This window comes from Ambystoma mexicanum, chromosome 6p, assembly GCF_040938575.1.
Source record: "Ambystoma mexicanum isolate Mex_15411 chromosome 6p, UKY_AmexF1_1, whole genome shotgun sequence".
NCBI classification, from domain to species: Eukaryota; Metazoa; Chordata; class Amphibia; order Caudata; family Ambystomatidae; genus Ambystoma; species Ambystoma mexicanum.
In genome coordinates this window covers 1,414,328,054-1,414,350,449 of record NC_090935.1, presented here as the reverse complement: position 1 = coordinate 1,414,350,449, position 22,396 = coordinate 1,414,328,054, and the positions used below count along the sequence as shown (strand labels likewise).

The 22,396-nt window shown below is 46.3% G+C and overlaps 1 protein-coding gene across 1 annotated transcript in view; it reads right to left on the bottom strand.

Annotated features, from left to right (window-relative positions):
* Positions 1-449: 449 nt before the first annotated feature.
* The window catches only part of NOA1 (nitric oxide associated 1), a 574,689-nt gene continuing 552,742 nt past the window's right edge, over positions 450-22,396 (bottom strand). Inside the window, exon 8 of the mRNA XM_069626114.1 lies at positions 450-818. Within this exon, the coding sequence (XP_069482215.1) occupies positions 598-818 (221 nt within the window). The 3' untranslated portion in view covers positions 450-597. The remainder of the gene's footprint in view (positions 819-22,396) is intronic.

Here is a 22,396-nt window from a genome sequence, read left to right as displayed (position 1 = left end):
AAAGCAGGTCTCAATCACAAGCTTCTAAACTAAGTCTAACCAATGATCAAGGCCCCCCCCTAAATTAAATATTTTGCAAGGCCAGATGTGATTGGTAGCAATAATCAATAATGAATGCATCTATGAAAGTCATAGCACAAGTTGAGGGAATGGTTACTGCACAGTTGTTTGAACATGTTGACAAACAAGCACAATGAATGAAAAATGCATCCGAAAAACATTTGAATTAAATTGATGATCGTGTGTTAACATTACTGATATAGATAGTAAGCAATGACAAATCATTCTAATGTAAAAGGTGTATAGTTTATCGCCTTGTGAAGTCGATCTAGGCATAAACAAATGTAAAGCGCCCCAGTTAACACCACTGTGACCTATGGGTAAGCCCAATGAGTATCTTCCTAGTCTAACCCTTCTGTCATAACATGCACGAGTTGGCTAAACAAAAACACTGTTGTACAAAGCCTTTTAATATTTTTCTCCGATACAAAACAGATTTAATCTACAAAGCATGGTTTGGTTTGTTGTGTTACACAGTCTGTTAGGAAAAGTCTTCATGGGTTTCTCATTCTACCCGAACCTTATTTTTTAAAATTTTTATTTCTTTGCTAGCTGCCGATGTGGACTGTGTCGCAGGTTGCTCACAAGAGGAGATGGCTTTTTCGTGGCATATGCTTGACTTTTTCGTACACGCTCTCCCTTGATGTGAACTATATGTGGTAAAAGAGGAGGCTGGCGTACAGTGATAGTGGTTCCTTCAGGGGTATAGACTCGCAAATGCAGACAATCGTCGGAGTGAGCTGTAATAGCAACCCAACCTGTACAGAGGCAATAGAGGGGAAAAAAACAACATGGTGGTTATGTCAAAAAATAAATTCCAGCAATCCAGAAGAGGTACAACATGTTGAAGTAATCTGAAATTTTCTTCAACTGTGTGACTACACACACATTTATAGTAAAACAAAAAAAGTCTCTGCTCCACAATAAGAGGCATTGTAAAGTTTCTTAGCTTAGAACATTATTTTTAGACGCACACATCTCAAAGAACCTTCCACAGCATTTTAAAGTTACTGATCTTTTACTGAATTGGCAAAGAAAGGATGATTTAGCAAAACTGTACACTTTTGACGCAAAGAGGATAGCACATGAAGTAAACTGCCTGAGGAGAGCCAGTTAGTCGGATCACAGTAATTGTTCATTACAGAACCGAAAAATGGCATAACCAGTGGATCCAGATCTTTTCAAATACATGCTGGCAGCCATTTGCCAAGTAGCAGCTCATGTCAAACCATAAATTATGGGGTGGGGCAGTTCCCCTACAAACCGAAAGTGATGGCTCCTCCCCATTCGATAACACTACCCATTTAATTATTTATGAACAATCTTCATAAAGCGCAAAGGCAAAGCATCTAAGCACTGTACATTACGACATAAATAATAATAAAACACAGTTCATTCTACAACAATAAAATAGTTACAACATAGAAAGTAAAAGCCAATAGAAGAGTAAAAAGACAGTGTTCCAGATCCAGGATTTAAGTACCTTCCTGAATCTTAAGTATTCCGCCTCTTTACGTATATGCACAGGTAGTAAATTCCAGTGCTCCACAGCGGCACCATAGAATGATCTTTTGGAGGTGTAAACCATTTGCAACTGATACACTTCAAGACACCAAGAATCCGAGCTACAACTCTTTCTAGGACCACCAGAAATCTTTAGTTTGTCTGCTAAATACAAAGAAGTTTTAGATACACTAGTCGTTCCCGGCGTAACATACGCCATTTTAGCATATCTTAAAGGTCAATATCCGTCGGTAATTCATAGGGTCACTTCTGTCCCCCTTCTCACTTCTGTCCCCCTTCTTAAATATCAGAATTACCACTGATCATTTCCAGGAAGGGGACGCAGGACCCTGCGACTTATTAATGATAATTAAAAAGGTTAAACGCATAGGTAACTGTCTTCTTTTGAATTTGAAAGGCATATTTGTAGCAGATGGAATGAGAGGTATGTGCGGTATAATAACAGTATCTAAGTTCCATCGATTACACACGCCTCTATGATGTATCTTTGTAAATGCGTTCATTTTCAATCTTGTTCAATTGCAGAGTCCCCTTGATGGCATAAGATTGCGTAGTAGCATAATTACAGCACCTACTTTGAGTTTTAGCCTGTGAGGAGGCATTCTTCCTACAGTGATTTGCTCTTTAGAGACAAACATTGAAGTGGTAATTAACTGTTTATTGACACTGGACCCATTGTGCCCTGTGTGAAGAGAAGTGGGGGTGGAAAGTAGTAACTTGAAATTATTCTGAATGTTTGCGATTGTGGAAGGTGAAGGTGACCGCGTAGAACCACGCTCATTCTGTTTGTTAAAACGATAGCTGCTGTTGAATTGTAAGGGCACACAGAGGTGCATGTTGTCATTTGGACAGCAGAGGGCAACCAAACACTGATAAATTGCATCAGCCGAGTACGGAACTATACCTAAGCATTTTATACATACAGATTGCTTTATGTGCAATGCACAATAATTTGAAAATAATTCTCCCATTAAGAGGCAGCCAATGCAATTCCAATATAATCGAGGTAAACCACGTAGCTGCGCACCTCCCTCTACCTCAGGTTGCGGGCACCATCACAGGTTACTCGTGCTCCAAAGTCAACACCAGCTCTCTCTACGCCCCCACGGACCTCCGAACTGTGAAACTGCACCCTGCAGCTCCTGACCTGCTCTGGTCCTGGATATTACTTTAAATACAGTATATGATTATGCAGAAGGATTATCACTGAGCAGACCATGCCGGAGCTCACAGGCGATATGTCTATTACATTGCTGCTGGCCACGCCCCTCCCCCAAAACCCCTCCTTACCTTCCAGATGCACTCTTCCTGCCTGCGCTGTGCGCAGAAAATGCATGCACAGTCCCCGACAGCCCGCCGTTTAATGAAAGTGGCTTGTCAGGGATTTTATTTTTCTGCTAAATAGGCCGATTCCAGCATACATTACTTAGCGTAATCATATTCCTGATGCTTGTATCTGCTTATATTCACATGCTTTGCAAAGGCCTACTGATAGGTCTATAGGTGCAGGGTATTGCAGGACTGGTTTCCGAAGTTTGAAAGGGACGTCGACTGGGCGTGTTTGTAATACTATCCCTAGTGTGAAGTGTACTGTACCCACGGTGTACGGTTCCTCACGTGTCGAGGTCCCTCAGATTGTTTTGTTTCCGACATGAGGGAGCAGGAAGTGTATTATGTGAGAGTACAGAAAGGTAAAGAAAGTTGTAAGATGTCCATGTACCTTCAACTCCAAGAGGGGAGGAAGGGTGAGCGCATCTGAATCTAAGCAAATATAAGCATCAGAAATATGATTACGGTAAGTAATGTATGCCTTCTGAGGCATGTGGATTTGCTTGGAATCACATGCTTGGCATAGACTAGTGAGCAGTACCTGAAGAAGGTGGTTGGTTGTTGGAAGGCACAGTGGAAAAAAATACATCTTAACACCACCTGTGAATCACCCCTTTAATGTGCATCTAAGCAGTAATGCTCTGTGAAGGTGTGAACTGAACTCCAAGTAGCTGCTTTGCAAATAGCATCTAAGGGCACATTTTCAATGAAAGCTAGAGTAGCCCTGGTACCTCGAGATGAGTGTGCTCTGGGCGTGAATGGTAATCTTCTCTTGGGCATTGGAATTTGGATGCATTTGACAATACATTTTGAAATGGCCGATTTAGAGACGGGATCCCCTTCTCTTCCTGGGGCACGGGAAACAAAGAATTGAGCTGTTTTCCTCAATGGTTTGGTTTTGTCTAGGTAATACATCACTGCCTTCCCGATGTTTTATGGAGGCTCATTTATGCTGAATTTTGAAAAAAAGTATGAATTTCAATGGATTGACATGGAACTTTGAAATAAATGTAGGTGAGAAAAGTGCATGTCTACGTAAACAATTTTTTCCTTGTGAATACAAAACGGATCTTGAACAGATAGCAACAACAAAACCAGTCTTATAAGTGAGGTATTTAAGACTGGCTTTATGCATTGGTTCAAAGAGGTACCCCAGGAGTTTTGTAAGGACAACATTAAGATCCCAACCTGGAGTAGCATTGGGAATTGGAGGGTATAGTCCTTCAACTCCCGCCATAAATGCTTTCACCACTAGGACTTTCCACCATGAGATTTTACTCTGAGATGTGGTATACGCTGAAAGTGCTGCTAGATGAACTAAGCAAATTAAAATCTAAACCTGAATTGCATGGGTGTGGGGGGGAGAGGAGGCTGACACACAGATAGCATGATTGTTGGCACAGACCTTTAGTGGTTCAAAATAAAGAGGAAACCTATTTCTCCCTTACTCTAAGATGGGATTCCCGGCCTCTAAAAAGGAATTTATGAATCTGTCAGAATGTCCAAGTAAATGAAAAAGAATCCACTGTCGTGTGTCAAAAATGCCTACCTCTATACCTTACACTAGCAACTAAACTAAAGAGATACTGGATCTTCTAGGTCCAGAAGACTGACTCCCTTCTTCTGGAAAATGAATTATATTTCTAGTTTGCAGGTGGGAACTGCGCCTGGAAAAATAGCTCCCTTCTCCAGGTCTCGGTTCCTTTCAAGGATAGAACACAAAGTTCCAGCTGGAGATACTGTAAAGTTCTTGGTTCAAACGCAAAAGTTCCAAATCAAACATCATTCCGTATTGCCCATAGTTTTCCTCACTATTGGGTCCCTGGACAATATCTCCCTTCTCCAGGTAGTTTGTTCTCAACACGTTCACTGTGCAGGGCGAATGGCTCCCTTCCCCTGGCCTTCTCCTCTTGCTTGGTTTCACAATACACAACACAGGGGGCGGGGGCTGGGGGGTATGGCTTCCTTCCTCTGATCCTGCTTGACTTCATGGTATATAACAAGGGGTTTGGCTTCCTTCCACTGATCTCACTTGGCTTGCAGTTTCACTGTGGTAGGGGGAATGGCCCTCTTCCCTGAGCCATTCACAGGCTCTTTACCACAGTTCACGAAAGCTGGGGAATGACTCCCTTCCCCGGGTCTTTCTCATATTGTGTAAGGTAGTTTCACAATGCCAGGGCGAATGTCTTCCTTCCCCTGGCCATTTGCTTTGGCTTGAAAATCTCACACTGGTGTCTCAATTCTATGGGTGTGGTTCCCAGACCCGTATTTCAATCTCTCTGCTGTGGGGAGTGCAGGGAAGAAGATGATTTAAGAGATTATTTTTTGGGCGCGGGTCCCAGACCTGTATTTCCACTTCTCAAGGTTTTGGCAGACCTGTTCACTACCCAGCCAGGTACCACCACGAGGAAGATGGCTTAGGAGGCTGATCGTTATGGGTCCCAGACCAGTCTTTCTTTAGACTAATGCCCTTCGGGGCCCCACAAATGTCCCGGCCACCCAGAGCTCAGCAAAGTGCTTAACAGTGTCCTCTGCCTGTTTGTGGGCTTCTCCACCTTCCTGTTTGTGTCTCTCTTGGCTTATGCAGGGGTTGCAGCGGCGCCACAGTGTGCTCCAGTTCTCGGGCTGCGCATCTCCAGCTGACCATGTGTACTAGCTTCCTCAATCGGCTGGTTACCTGTTGCTTCTCCTCCTTCGCCCAGTCCATCCACGGCAGAACTTACAGGGACACTTCTGCCTGCGGGTAAGTGTCCCAGCCTCCACTCCCTTGGCTTTTCGGATCTGACGGCTTCTCCTGGTTCCTCCAGGGCAGGTCTGACTTTGGTTGTCCCTTTTGTTGGGTGCAATCTGTATGTGTGCAGCTAGGGTGGATTAAGTGATGTCATGGGGGTTAGAGGGTGTATCAAGGTATGGTGGGTTATGGGCATACCGTTTTCTCCCCAGGTTGTCACTAGTCCCATAGGGGGTTTGCTTCCCCATGAAATCCACCCACTGACTACCACCCCCATGGGGGACTATTGGGTAGCAGCCTCACCTCTCTGGCCTCCTAGGAAGGGGATCCCACTAGGGAAGAAGTGACGACGTCTGGGGATTTGTCACAGAATCCAGTAGATAGTGTACTATATGTGAAGGTGAGCAGTCAATGGGGTTGATGCTGCTTGTTCTGCACCACAAAACAAAGCGTTTCCATTTGTTGAAATAACAGTGACTTGTAGACTATGTGTAGAATGCTCATGTGTAACTGCCATTTGTGGTCTGAAGGAAGATGTACGTTTCTGCTTAGCACGTCTGCCAGACAGTTGTGTTCCCCGTGAACATGTTGCGACAGGAGGAACATTTTGCAGTTAAGTGCCCAATTCCAGATGTTCTGGGCTTGTTTAGACAGACTTGGAGAGTGCCTCCCCCCTCACCCACCGTTTGTTTATATAGTATGTGGCTGTAGTGTTTGTCAGCACTAGGACTGTCTTCCCTGTCAGCTGGTGTTGAAAGGCTTGTAAAGTTTTGAACACTGCTAGTAATTCCAGAAGGTTGAATCGCTTGTTTTGTAAGGCTTGTGTCCAGACACCCTGCGCGATGTGATGGAGAAAGTGAGCTCCCCATCCTGAAAGTGATGCGTCTGTTAGTGGCCTCGACTGCGGGGCTGGTGAATTATATGCCCTTCAAAAGGGTTCCCTTTGTCCACCATTGCAGTGATTTAACAAAGGGATGAGAAACCACCACTAGTTCGTCCCACAGACTACTTGCGTGCGACCACTGTTTCACTAGCCACTCTTGCATTGGATGAATGCGCAATTGAGCGTGTGGCACTAGGTAAATGCAGGAAGCCATCATTGCCAGAAGGTACATTGCCTTTCACCCGGTTATATGGCGACTGGCTACGTATTGTGGAACTTGAAAGAGCATGCTTTAGACCATCTGTCATTTTGTGCCTGCCTGACTGCATCTTCATCCTGCTTGGAACCACGCTGCCCTGCTTCTGCAGCACAAAGATCTACGCTGCAAAAACACCCTTGCTCTGCTGGGGTAAGCCATCCCTCTATGTTTGCTGCCACGCACGTGTGCAGATTTCTGCATTTATTTGAAAATGAATCGGGAATTTCGGCATTTAACAGCTGACGGCTGTTGGTTTGAAGGAAGTATTGTTCCCTGCCTTGATTCTACCCATCCACTGGGTTTTCCATCTTTGTGATGATGTCTGCATTGGCCTTGCTGATTCTACGGCACTTGAAAGTTGGCTGCCCTGTTTTTGGTGCACTGAGTGGCCTTGCCTGGCTCCTCTCCCTCCTCCCATTGGTTGCTTGGCCTCGATAGGCCAATCGGATCAACGGGAGCTGGCCAGTCCTACTAAGGCCACCACAAAGGCCCCTGTCAGCTCCCTGTCTGTTTGAAGTACGTTTTACCCCCCCCCCCGCCCCTTGTCGCCTGTGATGCTGTGTGTACCCCCAATCCCCCAACTCCCCGGTCGCCTGTGATGCTGTGTGTACCTCTACCCCCCACTGGTAGCCTGTGATGCTGTGTCTACCCCCCGGTCGCCTGTGATGTTGTGTGTACCCCCCACTGGTCATTTGTGATGCTGTGTGTACCCCATCACCCCCCGGTCACCTGTGATGTTGCGTGTACCCCCACACCTCCTGGCTGCCTGCGATGCTGTGTGTACCCCCACCCCCGTCTGGTTGCCTGTGTGTGCCCCACCTCGCACATTGTTTGACTTCGCATTGGTGTGCTGCTGACGCCCTGCGCCATAGGGTAGGCACCATGTATTTGCTCATTGATTTACTTTTGGATTTGTGTGCCGCTGCCGCCCTGAAACATGGGGTAGGCAATGTGTATTTGCCCGCTGCTTGACCATCGTATTTGTGTGCTGCTGTCGCCCTGCAACATGGGGTAGGCACCATGTATTTGCCAATTGATTGACTTTTGCATTTGTGTGCTGCTGCCGCCCTGCAACATGGGGTACACACTGTGTATATGCCCGCTGCTTGACCTTCGTATTTGTGTGCTGCTGCCGCCCTGCAACATGGGGTAGGCACCATGTATTTGCCCATTGATTGACTTTTGCATTTGTGTGCCACTGCCGCCCTGCAACATGGGGTACGCACTGTGTATTTGCCCGCTGCTTGACCTTCATATTCGTGTGCTGCTGCCGCCCTGCAACATGGGGTAGGCACCATGTATTTGCCCATTGATTTGACTCTGCATCTGTGTGCTGCTGCCGCCCAGCAACATGGGGTCAGGCCCAATAGATGTGATCATCATGTACTTCTCTTTTGTACTTGGCGTATGATTTATTACCTTTTGCACGTTCCAGAGTGTAATTCACCTCTTACGCTTCCTTTTCTGTAACCTGAAGCACTTACTGTAACCGTGTTCTTAAATTAAAGCGCCTGGATATCTCTAGGTTTTGTGCGCTATATAAGTGTCAAAATAAATAAAAATAAATAAATCTAGTTGGAGGGGAAGACTAGGGCGTCTTCTGTTCGAATTAGCGCTCCAAGACACTGTTATCTGACTTGGAACAAGGCTTGATTTTTTCTTGTTAATCGAGAACCCAAACTGATATAGACCATTGATGTTTTCTTGAGTGTTCCATTGACACAGCTGTGGCCCGTCTCCTTTTATTAGCCAGTCATTTAGATAAGGGTACACTGGATTGAACTGTCTGTGCAGATGGACTGCCACCACTGCGAGCAACTTTGTAAATACTCTTGGCGCCGAGGATATGCTGAAGGGAAGTACTTTGAACTGGTAGTAGGTATTTTTTTATCTTGAACCTCATGTATATTCTGTGCGCTGGCAACATTGCAATATGAAAGCATGCATCTTTCATGTCCAATTTTGCCATATAATCCCCTTTCTTTAGGAGTGGAATTACATCCTGAGGCTTGACATACATGTTTGCAGGATCCAGGTCTAAGACAGGGTGCATGCTTAAATCCTTTTTGGGGAAAAGGAAGTATATTGAATAAATCGCTGTATTCCTCCCTTCTGTAGTAAGAGTTAGCATTTCTGCTTGTAGAATCAAGTGATGCTCCTGCATCATTCTTCTTGATCTCGGTAGATGGTGGCAAGGTGTTTCCAGGAATTCTATAAAATATCCTGTGGCCACTGTTGATAACACCCACTGGTCTGAAGTTATGCCCTCCCATGCGTGGGTGAAATGAGTAATGCAACCCCCTACTGGGGAAGCATGGGAGGGGACTTGTACTGGGATGTCATTTGCTGGGGGGGATTTAGGAGGGCAGTGGAGCCTCGAGTGGCTGCACTTCTGTTCCTACCCCTGCCCCTACCCTCCTTGCCTCGCCCAAAACCTCTTTGTTGTGCAGTTCGAAACAAGGAAGTTTGACCATGAGAAGTGTACGACGGGGAGGAGGTTGACCCAAAACCTGACTGCGAGGACCTTGTAAACCCTTGGTTTCCAAAAGGAGTGCCTGGTATTAAACAACCCTTTTGAATGTGGGGTTTATTAATAATCTGTCCCAAAGTCTTTAAGGTCTTGTGTTCTTTCTTAGCTGTTTCTAGTGAGTCATCTACTGGTTTTGCACAACAGGACAGTGTTCTATAGGCATGTTGATGAGGGTGGCCTGTGCCTCAGGCTTGAAACCTGCATAGCGTTTCAGCAAGATACCTTCAGCTAGAATTCTGCCTGCAGTTTCAGCAGAATCCAGTGTGTTTTTAAATATGTTCCGGGCCACCCGTTTCCCCTCTTTTTGGTTTTTTAACAACTTTATTTAAAATAAAAAACAGTTGCAATAGATTACTTGCATACCTTTTCAGCGTGGCAGTAGTCATACAATTCATTTTTGGCCCAATGTCCCACATCCCATTCCCTCTGCACAAAGCTCATGGTTTCAGGTTCCATCTACTAGACGCTACACATCTCGGAGGGGCCAGGGAAGGTGCTGCTAGGGCAGTAGGGAGAGTCTCGCAAGATGTGGTTGGAAGGTCATTGCCAGAAAGGCCCCGTCGTATTCCAGGACTGGGGCCAACAGACTGTAAAGCAGTGAAGCACAACTTCTTTGGCCGCAGTGACCTTTTCTGCCACCAAGATGTCCCAGACATTAATCCACTTGCAGGCAAGGGTGATCTTTGCAGCTAGGAGGAGTTGAGTGAGTAGCCTTGCGGTTGATCCCAACCTTGGGTAACACTCCGGCAGTGGTGTTCCTTGTAGGATTACGTCTGGGGAAATGGAAGTTTGCAGTGAGTAATAGCTTCTATGGTCAGGAGTAGCTTCTCCCAAAAGGATTGTGCCGCCTGGCACTCCCACCACATCTTGAAGTATGTCCCTCAGGCACCCCATTGTTTCCACCAATTGGGATCAAGAGAGTTTTTAAAGTGATGTAGGCGTTCCGGGGATAGTACCAGCGGTAGAGCAGTTTGAGCGCACATTCTCTATTGGTATCACATCTAGTAGCTTTTTTGTTTCTAGTCCAGATGTAGACCCATGTTTGGTCTTCTATGAGGTGCCCCAGATCTGCTTCCCAACGGGCCATATATGAGAGTCTAGTGGTTAGCATACCGTCTTGTAGGAGTATGTATAGTTTTGGGATGTGCCCTCGTCAAGGGCCTTCTTGTAGCGCGAGTTCTATGCGGTGGAACTCCCTAGTGGCTCCTTGTTTGATCAGTGGTTGAGTGATCCAGTGACGAATTTGAGCGTAAGTACAGCTATCTGTTTCCAACAGGGTGAAGCGGGTTTTACATTCCACAAAGGTTAAGGGGGACCCATTCGCAAACAATTGAGAGAGTGTTTGTAAACCTCCTTGGTTCCAATTTTGGAAGTTTGCCATTTGTAGGCCTGGGGAGAAATCTGGAGTCCGAAAAACTGGAGCGTGTGGGACTCAATCCCTTGGGGGTTCTTTTAGTTTGCAAAGCACAGACCTAGATTTTCATGGTAGTGCTAGTTGAGGAGAGTATAGTTGGTCAATGTCTGCGTGGCGACGCTGAGATGTATAGCAAAGAACTTAGTGGGAGGGGACTGGCTTGCTCGATGAGTGCCATTTTTGGGGGCTTGTGGACTCGGCACAGGCCATGAAGTTCGTCAGTTGGACCACTATGTAGTAGTTTCAGAGGTTAGGCATTCACATTCTGCCCCATTTGGCTATTTCTGTCCTTAATTTCTGCGGGATTCAAGCCTTGCCCCCTTTCCATATGAACCGGGAGATCTGCTTTTGCAGCTGAAGGAGCGGTTTTAGCGGGATTTCCACTGGTAGGGTCGCGCATAGATATAGAAATCTAGGTGGTAGGTTCATTTTGCAAGCTGCGACTCTCCCCAGGAGTGAGATTTCTTGCTCCCCCCATCGTTTAAGGTCAGCCTCCAGGTTACTGAACAGGTGAGGAAAATTCACTGCATATAGGCTTTTGCAATTTGCCGCAATATATACCCCAAGGTATTTTGTTGTCGTTTTGCTCCATTCCAATGGGCAAGCAGGTTGTAGGTAGTTTGTCTCATTGGCCACGTTCACTGCTAGAGCTTCTGACTTAGCATAGCTAATGGCGAAACCTGCCACTTGTTCAAAAGCTTCAAGTTCTGCTAGGGCTACCGGAACAGAAGATCGGCTGTTAGTGAACGAAAGCATTACGTCGTCCGCATAAAGGGACACCTTATATTCTTTGCCTTTTAATTCCATTCCTTCGATGGTGTTCTGGTTGCAGATTCTTTGGGCAAATGGCTCCATAATTAAGGCAAAGATTAGTGGGGAGAGCGGACAACCTTGTCTGGTCCCACAGGAGAGTGGGATGGGGTGCCAATCGTTTCTGATTTGCCTGCAAGGCTGTTCTTGGGGCTTTTGTAGTTGGCCCACAGCATTGTGCAAAACACTGGGCCGAATTGAAATGCCTTGAGGGTTAAGCGCATGAATGTCCAATCAACCCGATCAAAAGCCTTTGTTGCGTCTAGGGTGAGTAAGGCCAGTTCTTTTTGTTCCACTGATGCCACTTCTATTAGGTTGAGGGCCCGTCTGATGTTGTCCCCGGTGCTTCTTCCCGCAATGAATCCGGTTTGGTCAGCATTGATGATTTTAGGGAGTACCTTCGCCAGTCTGTTTGCCAACACTTTAGAGTAAATGTTTGCATCTATGTTTAGAATATATATATATATACATATACATATATATTTATGAGACGCATTCCCTCGGGTCTTTTCCAGGCTTTAGCAGCACGATAATGGTGAATTCCTGCATAGAGAGGGTTACCATGCCTGTTTCTCGGAATGAGTTCAGGAGCTCTGTCAGTAGGCCCAGGAGGGAGCGTCTGAAGAGTTTGTAAAATTTTGGCGAGAAACCGTCGCGACTCGGGGCTCTAGGTTTCAAGGCGTTTACCACTAATTCCACTTCCTCGATGGAGATTGGAAGATCCAAGCCCTTTCTGTCTGTCTCCGATAGGTGGGGGAGAGTGGCTTTCAAAATACTGCTCCTGTAGATCTGGAGTTGTCATCATGGTGTTATTCAGGTGTAATTCTGCCAGTGGCAGCTTTGCTTCTTCCGAGTATTGGGTTGAGCCCTCTGGGTCTTTTAAGCCTGTAACCTGGTTCCAACGACGGGCCTTTGTAGTTCTCTGACCAGGAACTTGTTGGCTTTGTTACTATTGGCATAGTAGCTCTGCTTAGTTTTTATAAGAGTTTGGCTAGTCTCTTCCGCATAGTGTGCTTCTAGTTTGTTGTAGGCGATTCGCAGGGCGCAGGCTGCTTTCGGAGACCAGCCCTCCTTATGGTTCATCTCAGCTGTAGCTACGTCCTTTTCCAATAGTTCTTTAAGCTTTGAACAGTGTTTCCTGTATGCTGCAGCATGGGCCATCAGCTTCCCCAGATGGCCCCTTTCATTGCCTCCAATCTAGTAGCAATTGAGGTGGGGCCGACAGGGTTCTCCTTGCAATAATTGTGGATCGCTTTGGTTAGAACATCTCTAAGTGCCATGTCCTGTAGCATCGGGTCATAGAGGGCCCACTGAGGTTTTGAGGGGGGAGGGTTATAAGGATTGTGGATCTGAGCTGTCAGGATCACTGGCGCATGATCAGAGAACACCTTTGTACCTATTAGCACCTCATCGGTATAGGAGAGAAGTTGGGGTCTGGCCAACAGCAGGCCAATGTGGGAGGGGGTATGGTGCATGTGCGAAAAGAAGAAGAAGTCTTTTGTCTCTGGGTGAAGGACCCTCCATGGGTCCACCACCCCTAGAGATTTGAAAAGTCAACAGACCCAAGGCGGTTTTAAAGTCTCTTGGTGCCGGTTGGTTAGATTTATTAGACACGGGGTCTGGGATGCCATTAAAATCTCATCCTATTACTGTTTGGCCCTCCGGGAAAGGCGGAGGTACGGCCTCTAGCTCAGTGAAGAAGGCTTCAGTCTTTCATTGGCGGCATAGACTGAGACTAAGGCGTGTAATTGGCCAAACAGCTCACTTTTCACAGCAATATATCGTCCTTTGGAGCTCTGCAGGATATCCAGTTCTGTAAATGGGACGCCTCTCACCACTAGGATCGCTGTGCCACCTTTCTTGGAGCCGCTGGTCGCCAGGTATTGTCTTGGGAAGGCTCTGTCCCGTAGGTATGGGAAGTCTGTCGCGGTTAGGTTAGTTTTCTGAAGAAATATTTGTGTTTGTTGGGAGAGTTCAGGCCTCTATTGGTGAGTCACAAAGATGAGATTCTAATGCAGTGGGATGCTTTCCTGAGGTTCTGTCTCTGCCATCGGGGGGAGAGGGGTTTGGGAAATTATTGTCTTCACCTGCCATCCGGGGCTCTAATCTTTGTCAATTCCCATTGTGAGCTGGGTTTGAACTTTTTTGAGCTGGGGATGAACTTAACCAAACAATGAAAATAATAACGATAAACCAAGTTTGAATTAGGCCCGTGGGCCCTGAGGCCGGGGAGTGTATCCACACACTGCTGGAGTAAATTGTGGAAAGCCTAACCTCCAGACTTGCGTTGTCACAAGGAGCCAAGGTTAATCTCATTGAAATACTTGGTGGTGTAATATCTGCAGCTGTGTTTGGTGGAGCAGCTCATGTCTGCTTCGGGAGGTGTAGTGCTTTCCCTCCCTATGCCATCCTCGCCCAGGCGTTCCGTCGAGGTTTCGGGCCCCAACCCACTCTCCCTCCCACCCCCCCAAATGGGATGGGTTCATAAGTTCTTAGTCTGGGGTTGAGGGTTCTCTCCCCTGCATCCCCCAATGAACTGATTATGCATGTCTAGCCTTCAAACGAGAGTTGCTGGGAACAGCCAGCAGTATTTTATTTTCCAGTCCTAGAGGAAGGCTGAGAGAGGTCCGAGGGCTCTGTGCCTCTGGACTGTTGCCGCCGCCAGGTCTTGATAGATTTGTATCGGAGTCCCTTGGTAGGTTAGATCTCTCTGCATACGACATGCGGTCATGATCTCTTGTTTAGTGGAGAAGAAGTGGACACGGGTGATCACATTTGGTGGGTCCGTTGTCAAGGATCCCATGCGACTCTGCAGTCTGTGGGTGCGATCCAGTAGTAGCATTGCCTTGTCGCAGTCTGGGAGGACAGTTTGAAAGAAGTTACTCACATAGGCTTGTAGAGTCTGATCGGAAATCGTTGCCGGAACTCCTCTAATCTGAATATTTCTCCTGTGGGCCCTATTCTCGATGTCCTCTTGCTTGAGCATCATATCTTCATTTTTTTCCTCTAGGGCCGAAGTTTTCTCTGCAAGTCTGTCAATTGTGCCAAATGGTCTAGGGTCTGGTCATCAGTTTCACTGATGCTGTGCTCTAATTACCCCATCCGGTTGTCCAAGCCCTCCACTCTGTTTTGGACTTCTGTCATGCAGTTCCGATATTCAGACTTCATGTCTGCCAGGAGGGCTTGAATATTTTTTTGTGTTCCATTGACCTATAGGTCTCTCTGGGGAGCGAGCTAAGGAGCACCCGGGGTCAGGCCTTTCGCTTTTATCCTGCGGCAGCAACATGCTGGCAATGTCCGCCGATATATGGGGTTTCTGATGGTTTGACATTTTGGTTGAGATGGCTCGGATGAGCGTGCTGTTCCAGGGGATGGGCTCCTGGGTTCTTTAAGTGTATGACAGTGGGCTGGTGGGCCTTCTTTTGCCCAGTCTCCTTGCTGATCAGGCTGTTGGTCGTGGCGGCAGGTGCCCCTGTGTTTAGAGGCTCTCTGGGAGTAAAAAGGGGAGGGGGGAGCAGGAAGATCTTGGTTGCGTCGGTTCCAGACTCCCACGTCCCAGCTCACGCTGTTGGAGCGCTCTGCGCCAAGTAAGTTTCTCTCCATGGCTGCTGTTGGTTGTCTGAGCATCAGGAATTTCTCCAGGCTTTAGTATCTCGAGGGGGAGGGGCAGCCGCCTCTGGTAGGCTGGCTCAGCATTGGAGCGTCGGAGGGAGAGGGATAGGACTTACTGCTAGTTGCAGGCACTTGGTTGCTCAGCATCGCGCTGTCCCTCCGCAGCCTCTGCTGTTGTGCTGTCACTCCAGTTTGATGTCTGCAGGGATATGCCGCCGGGCCAACGGTGCCTTCTCCTCCAGTTCGCTCTGTGTCATGGAGGGATCTCTGCTTCTGGTTTCGTCGGTCCCCGCTGGGACGCCCTCTGCCTACTTGTTACCGCCTTGGTGAGCCGGGGTGAATTAGGGAGTTCCGTTTTGCCATGCGGAGGCAGCAGGTCAGTCCCGTTGTTGTAGGTGGGTAAGGCGAAGGTCCGGCGCGGATATTCACTGTCCGCTTCGGCGGGCACAATCTTGTGTGGCATCGGAGCAGACGTGCCTCACTCCTCGGCAGATTTAAAGGATCTTGCCGCTGCAGGTTCTGTCCGTGGACTTCGCATTCTGTTCCCCCAATCTTCTGCTACAAGTTCCACCGATTAGATCTGTTAACCCTGCTCCATATCGGATCGAGTTCTGTTGGAGACTCTGAACTCCCACTGAGGCTCTTAGTGAAGCGACTGCATTGCCGGCGCTTCAAGCCACACCCCCCGTTTCCCCTATTTAACTATATTAAGTAATTGTGACCTAATTGGTTCAGCAAGTGAATCTAAATGATTTTTGTCCCATTGTGCACTGAGTTCCATTGTGCACTGTTGCAACTAGTGAGCAACGTAGTGTTGTTCACTAGGAGAGTAGAGAAAGCTGGAGATGTGGCTACTTTCTTCCCAAAGGCGTAAAGCCTCTTATACTCTGTCAGGTAGTGCTTCAGTATTAGACAAGGGTACGCCTGCCTCTTTTCTGGTGGTAGTAACGATAAGAGAATCTGGTTTGACAACACCTCTAAAATAAAGAGGGTCTGTTGGAGCGTGTTTTAAAACCTTTTCTACTCTAGGATTAGCTGCACGTTTAAGGGACGGTGTAGTTAGTGACAATTTAATTCTCTTTTTAATGGACTGCTGTAAAGGTACAGACTGATTGATCGCTTTTTTCTCATTTAAAATATCGTCCACAAAGTCAGTGTCCTCAACAGTCTCTTGGGATTGTATTTTGAAATGATTAGCTGCTTTCTTAAGCAGATTATTGAATAAAAGTTAGTTGTTGATTGGAGATGAGAATCCCAGTTCAGCAGTGATTTCAGGAGACTGTAAAATGGTAACGTATTGATCGTCTGGGTCATGTTAGGTAGGATCGCTAGGATAATCATACTATGTCCCTTGGTCATTATCACCTTGACCTTGGTCATCACGATCATCCTGATGATCTTAGAATACGTCATGTTGTGGCTGATCAGTTATATCAATGACGTATGAGTGGGTAATGTGTGTAATGTGTGTAACCTAGGAGACTTTGCTGGTGGTTCTACTACTGCTAGTAAAGACTTGTCTTACAGGATAGTGTTTACAAAGGGTACAAAGGAGGAAATGTAGTACACTGCCTGCTCAAAACACTCCCTGGACCACAAACCTGTTCTGGGATTCTCTAGCAAAGGAAAAACAATAGTTTATGGATCCACACTTTGCTTTTTTCTCAGTAAAGACAGAGATAAAGGAGAGGAGGCTTTAGTATACTCTGTTGTTTTTGTTTTAGCAAGTGTTATTGAATCACATGTAACAGTTATAGGAGCTAAGGTGTCCCTTGAGGGTTCCTGAGAGGTTCCTGTGTGTTTACCTGTGCTAATAGCAGGTTTTGTGTTTTCGACGGTTGATTCGATGGACGTAAAAATATGTTCTGTCGAGGGTTTTTGCAAAACAATCAGCGTCTGTTTTTGACATGCGAGAGCGGAAGCGCAGCAGGTTTATGATGTGTAGAGTCAGAAGGCCTTTACGCGCCTTTCGTTGCTGTGTAGTCTTTTTCCAATGGATTTGTCGAAGAAAGGTTAGGGGATGTGTGTTTATGATGTTTGTGCTCCCTTTAAAGATTACCTTAAACCTGTAGAGGGTCCAAGTCATGCATAGGGCCCTGTGTGGCAACTACGTATGGAGCTGAACTATGGGTTCATTGTGCATATGCCCAGCTTAATGTGGCCGACAAATTCCTGAGGGCCCTACTCATGCAACCAAAGTGTGCACCAATGGCTAGTCTTCATTGGGAATGCAACCTTAGACCCAATTCGGATGTTTTAGCAAATAAGCCTTTGAATACTGGACTAGACTATGGAGCACACCAGGACTTGTAAAATACAGAGAAGCACTAACAAGTCTGCAGAAAGTCTCTGGCTCAGGTTCTCTCCCTTTAGTTTATGTTTATTCGCAAAGGGCTGGTGGACCTGGACCAGACTGCTTTTTGGTACAGTACTGCAGGGTTATAACCGAGCACCAGGGAACTGGTTGAAACGAAGCGCAAAGAGGCGACTAGTAGGAATATGAAAAGGGCATGTGCCGGGTTGTCAACGGGATCTCTGTATTTAATGGTGAAGCAGAAAGAGGGTTTGAGCCCTACTTAAATTGCGTGGCACCTGGTTGAGCCCAAGCCCTATACCTTCAACTGCGTACCAATACCCTGTAGGTGGCTACTTTTACAGCAAAATGGTCTATTCCGCAGGACGCCCAATATAAAGTTTGTGACAACTCAGAGGAATCGATCAGACATCTTATATTATTTTGCCCAGGATACTTGGGTTTGAGGGAATGTTATCTGTTACCACTTCTCCGTTTGAGGAGAATTAGACAGACTGCTGCAGCTGTGGCACTCTGTAAAAGTACTAATGATTTGAATGCAGTTTATTTAATCTCAAAAATTCTTCACAGGGTTTGGTTAAGAAGACCAAAGTTTGTAAACTAACCGGTGATAAACCTTGGTAACGTGTAATGCACTCTTAACACCCATGGATGTTGACCCACAGGTTTTATATGAATTTGTTTATGCTTTAGAAGATTATGAATTTTAGGCCTTTTTAGGTTGTGCTGGTAAAATATGACATTTTTATTGATGTTTTTCTGGTTTTAAATGAGTTCCATTTTATATTTTATATTGTGATGTAATGTTGCTTTTATGGTTCTTAAAGCCGAATAAAGTTATGTTTGAAAACAAGAGTGTGCTTATGTGCGCCTTTGTCACCCAGTGTTGTCCACATAACAGTGCGCTGAGCCTGCTTACCGGGGCTGAGGACTGACACAAGGGAGTCTGTTGACTCCTCTTGGATGTCTACGGGATCCAAAAAGGAGCCGTAGCTAACTTGGTCTTCCTCATCTGATGCAATGGACGGTTACTAACATTTTCGAGCGTCACGGGTGGCCTATACATTATGAGGCATAAATGCTCCATGTGTACCACATGAGGTAACCTGCATGTTTTTTCTTCTAGTTGCAATGCCAGGCTACCCACATATCCAGGTACAACCCCCATGGCTGTCCTTACAGGAATTGTAAGCTTGCTAAAATCAATAAACTGTCAGGTTCAATAACAAGGCCCCGAAGCAGTGGCAAGCTATCCTGACAGATCTTTAAGCACAGAAGGTGCAATCCTAGTACATCTTCTTGGAGAAATGAATAGACTGTCTTTCAAGAATTTCAGACATATTGGGCCAGTTCTCCTTATGATCTTCAGAGTGCTGGGGAAAGGACCTCATTATAAACATCTGTGTAAATGGACAGGCTGGCAAAAGAATGCAACACCATTAGTAACCCCCGCCTAAAGTCCATCTAGGTGCAACACCCTTCCCACGGCTAACAATCCAAATGTGTCACATTTCCTGCCACCGAAATATCCCTAAGCTTAACTCTTTTCCTGACCTCGAAATCCATTTTAGTACATCACATCGCTTACCCCCACTAACCCACCTAAGTGCACCACATTTCCTACTCCCAGCAACCCATCCACGTGCAACATATTTCCATTTCCAGAATACAGCCAAGTGGCTTACACAGATAACTACCAACACATCTGACAGTTTTATAGGCTGCAATGAAAAACAACCTAGATTCAGACTTAGGCAGTGTAATTGAAATTAGTTACACAATTAGGCTAGGTGAGGGTAGGTATGAGATTTTAGTTAAGAGTGGTGGGTTTTATTGGAGTACAGTAATGGCGGTACTCCAAGACTTCACCACACTTGCCTCATCAGTCAATGTAGGTTGTCTATGTAAGGCGAACATGGGCATTCACGGAGTGGATCTGCTCAGTAATGAGCTGCCCTTTCCCTTGTGGCACTTAGCTGATGGTTACCCAGGCATGGCTGCCCTGGGGAAACCAGTAAAATAGCTTGTCCCAGCCCTGTGGGTCTGGGGATCCGATCTGCGCAAATCTGAGCGCAATATGGTGGCAAGGGGATTTGAAAATAAAGCAGGGTGAAAACTGAGCAGGCAGGTAAGCTAGAAAACAAAACATAAAAGACATGATGCAAGGAAGTGGGCAGGAAAATAAATAAATAGGGTGGGTTTTGCGGCCAGGCACAGGGGGTGCAGGGGAGGCAAGAGGAGAGCGGCAGGGGTATACACTCACCGGCAAGTGTGCTCCCTCACTTGAGGTGGAAAGTTGTCGATGATCGAGTCATCCTGAGCCTTCCGAAGTGTCCCTGAACCACCCGGTGAACTGACCAGTTCTCCAATGGACCACCTCACTAGAACCATTGATGGCCCAATGTTGCAGCCAGAACTTCAGTGGTCGCCAGCTTGTGGTGCAAGTCGCCTTCCTGCTGAATTTCAGCCTCCCAGATTAAAGGGATTCTGCTTTGGAAAGACTTCCACAACCTCAACTGGAAGGATGCCTGCCATCCTTCCATCGCTGGAACTGGCCTTCCCCCATCATATGACGTGTCCTAAAGAGGGCTAAGGGTAGCACTCGGCTCTTGCACCCGACCGGAAGAAAACTTGCACCCACAGCTCCTGAGCACCTCTCACTAGAACCAACAGTGGGAAATCCAACTTACAGCGACCCCCAGTCGACCCATCCTGTCACCTTAGAAAATCGGAGTCAGGGGGATAAGTAAAAGCAAAGCATTTGTCTCCCCCTGTCCTCCATAGGATAACGTTGAGAACAAATCTCTTTGTAGTTTTCAATTTCACTGCTTTTTGCTCTTCGCACCTGAACAGTAAAACCTGAAAAATAAGAACACATTTTTACTTACCAGAAACTTTGTTACATCTCTTCTCTTGAACAATCACAAACACAAGTACTTTACCAGCAACATATATATTCAGGTCTGGGGAGAAACTTTGTGACTTTTGAGCACAATGCCCCACTCTGCATAGGGACTGGACTTCTGAAGATCTGGAATATTTTTTGTGAATTGGTTCCATCGAATTGCATCACTTTACTTACCACCCTCACTTTCTTGATTTAAATCATTGAATGTATTTTAAAAACCTATGGTGACTGTATATGGCATATATTACTCACCGTAATCTTATTTCTGATGCTTGTATCTGCAGGATGCTTCGTATTACATGACTTGGTTTCACAACTCAAAAAGGGATGTCGACTGGGCGTGTTCCTTTAGGTACAGAATGTATGAATAGTACCCAAGACACTGTTTTTTGTGAAAATGTAAGCAAATTGTGATATTAAAGAATCTTTATTCAGCAACAATGGTCAAAACTACTAGCTGCATAGTGAAGTAACTCATCAAACTGGCCCACATTGGCCAAAAAGAGTGACCCATTTTGACTGGCCTACAATAGCATTTTGCGTTATTGGTACAGGCGTTGCCCTAATATCCTATAGGCCAGTCCGAGCCTGGCGGATCATCCTTAATGGGCTTGTCAACCCAGTGGCCCACTCAACCATTATGGAGGAGCCAAAGAGCCAGCCCAGTGAAACACTGAGTACTCCCTCAGATGCTTTTTCCAGCTGAGGGAGTGCTCCTGGGCTGGCTGAATTGTCAAAGGAAAACACAGCACAGTACCCCAGCCGCATGCTCACTGAGATATGCAATGATGGGGGCGTTTTGCTTTGCCAGCCTTACATAGCTCATTGGAAATGCTGGCTGGGCACTGCAGGTCTGTATGTGTGAGGGGGGAGCTCCTGCACCTCCTCGCACATACAGACAGAGCAACCTGGAGTGGGGCATTTCAGAACCCACACGCAGGTCCCTGCAGAGGTACGTTTATGTTCATTTATTTTTTTCATTTAAATAGTGTATGTATGCTGGTGTTATGAGTGAGTGTATGGTGATGGGTGCTTGTATGAATGATACTGATTGCTGTGTGAAGGTGTGTGTTTGTTTTGGTCCGTTGAGCTGATTTTCTTCATCTATCATAGATGTCCAGTAAAAAATACCATGCTTTCCCCCTTCGCCAATTGTAAACTGTTTGGCCTTTTACCAATTTCATTTTAAATGTATGCTAAAAAATGCAACATTTTAACCCATTATTTTAAAAAAGAATCACAGTGGAAAACCCCCCGAACCTCACTTGATTGGTTTGGCTCCCTTGCTGCGCTCGGTCGCTATGGCATTTTTCAGGGAAATATTTACTCCCCTCCACTTAAAAAATTTGCCAGCTCCCACTGGCCCTCAGACTGTGTTGGGAACAGGGTGGGGGGAAGCCCAGGGTCTGTGATGGGGTGGAAAGAGCCCAGGGACTGGGTAGGAGTGGGATGAGGGAGCCCAGCGACTGTGACGGGAGCAGGTGGGTTAGCCCAGGGACTATACTGGGAGTAGGGTGCGGTGACAGCGCAAAATAGTTAATAGCCGATTGTACATACTGTCCATTTAGCATTTTTGGGGGGGCCCGGCCTGCCCAAATTTTGCTCAGGGGGGGCCCAGGCCAAAAAAGTTTGAAGACCACTGATCTAAGCAGATACAAACATCAGAAATACGATTACGGTGAGTAATGTATGCCTTCTGAGGCTTTTGGATCTGCTTAGATCACATGCTTTGCACAGATTAGCGATCAGTACCTGGAGAAGGAGTTGGGTTGTGAGAAGGTACAGCAGCAAATTGATGTTTTAACACTGCTTGTCCCACCTGTGAATCTTGTTTAGAGTGTGCATCTAGACAGTAATGCTGAGTACAAGTATGAATGGAACTCAAAAGTAAAAGCCTTGCAAATTGCGTCTAAAGGACATTTGCAATAAATGCCAAAGTAGCCCATGTAGAGTGAGCTTGTGTTGTAAAAAGTAAAGTATTTTTTGACAGTGAGTAGCAAAGTTGGATGCATCTGACTATCC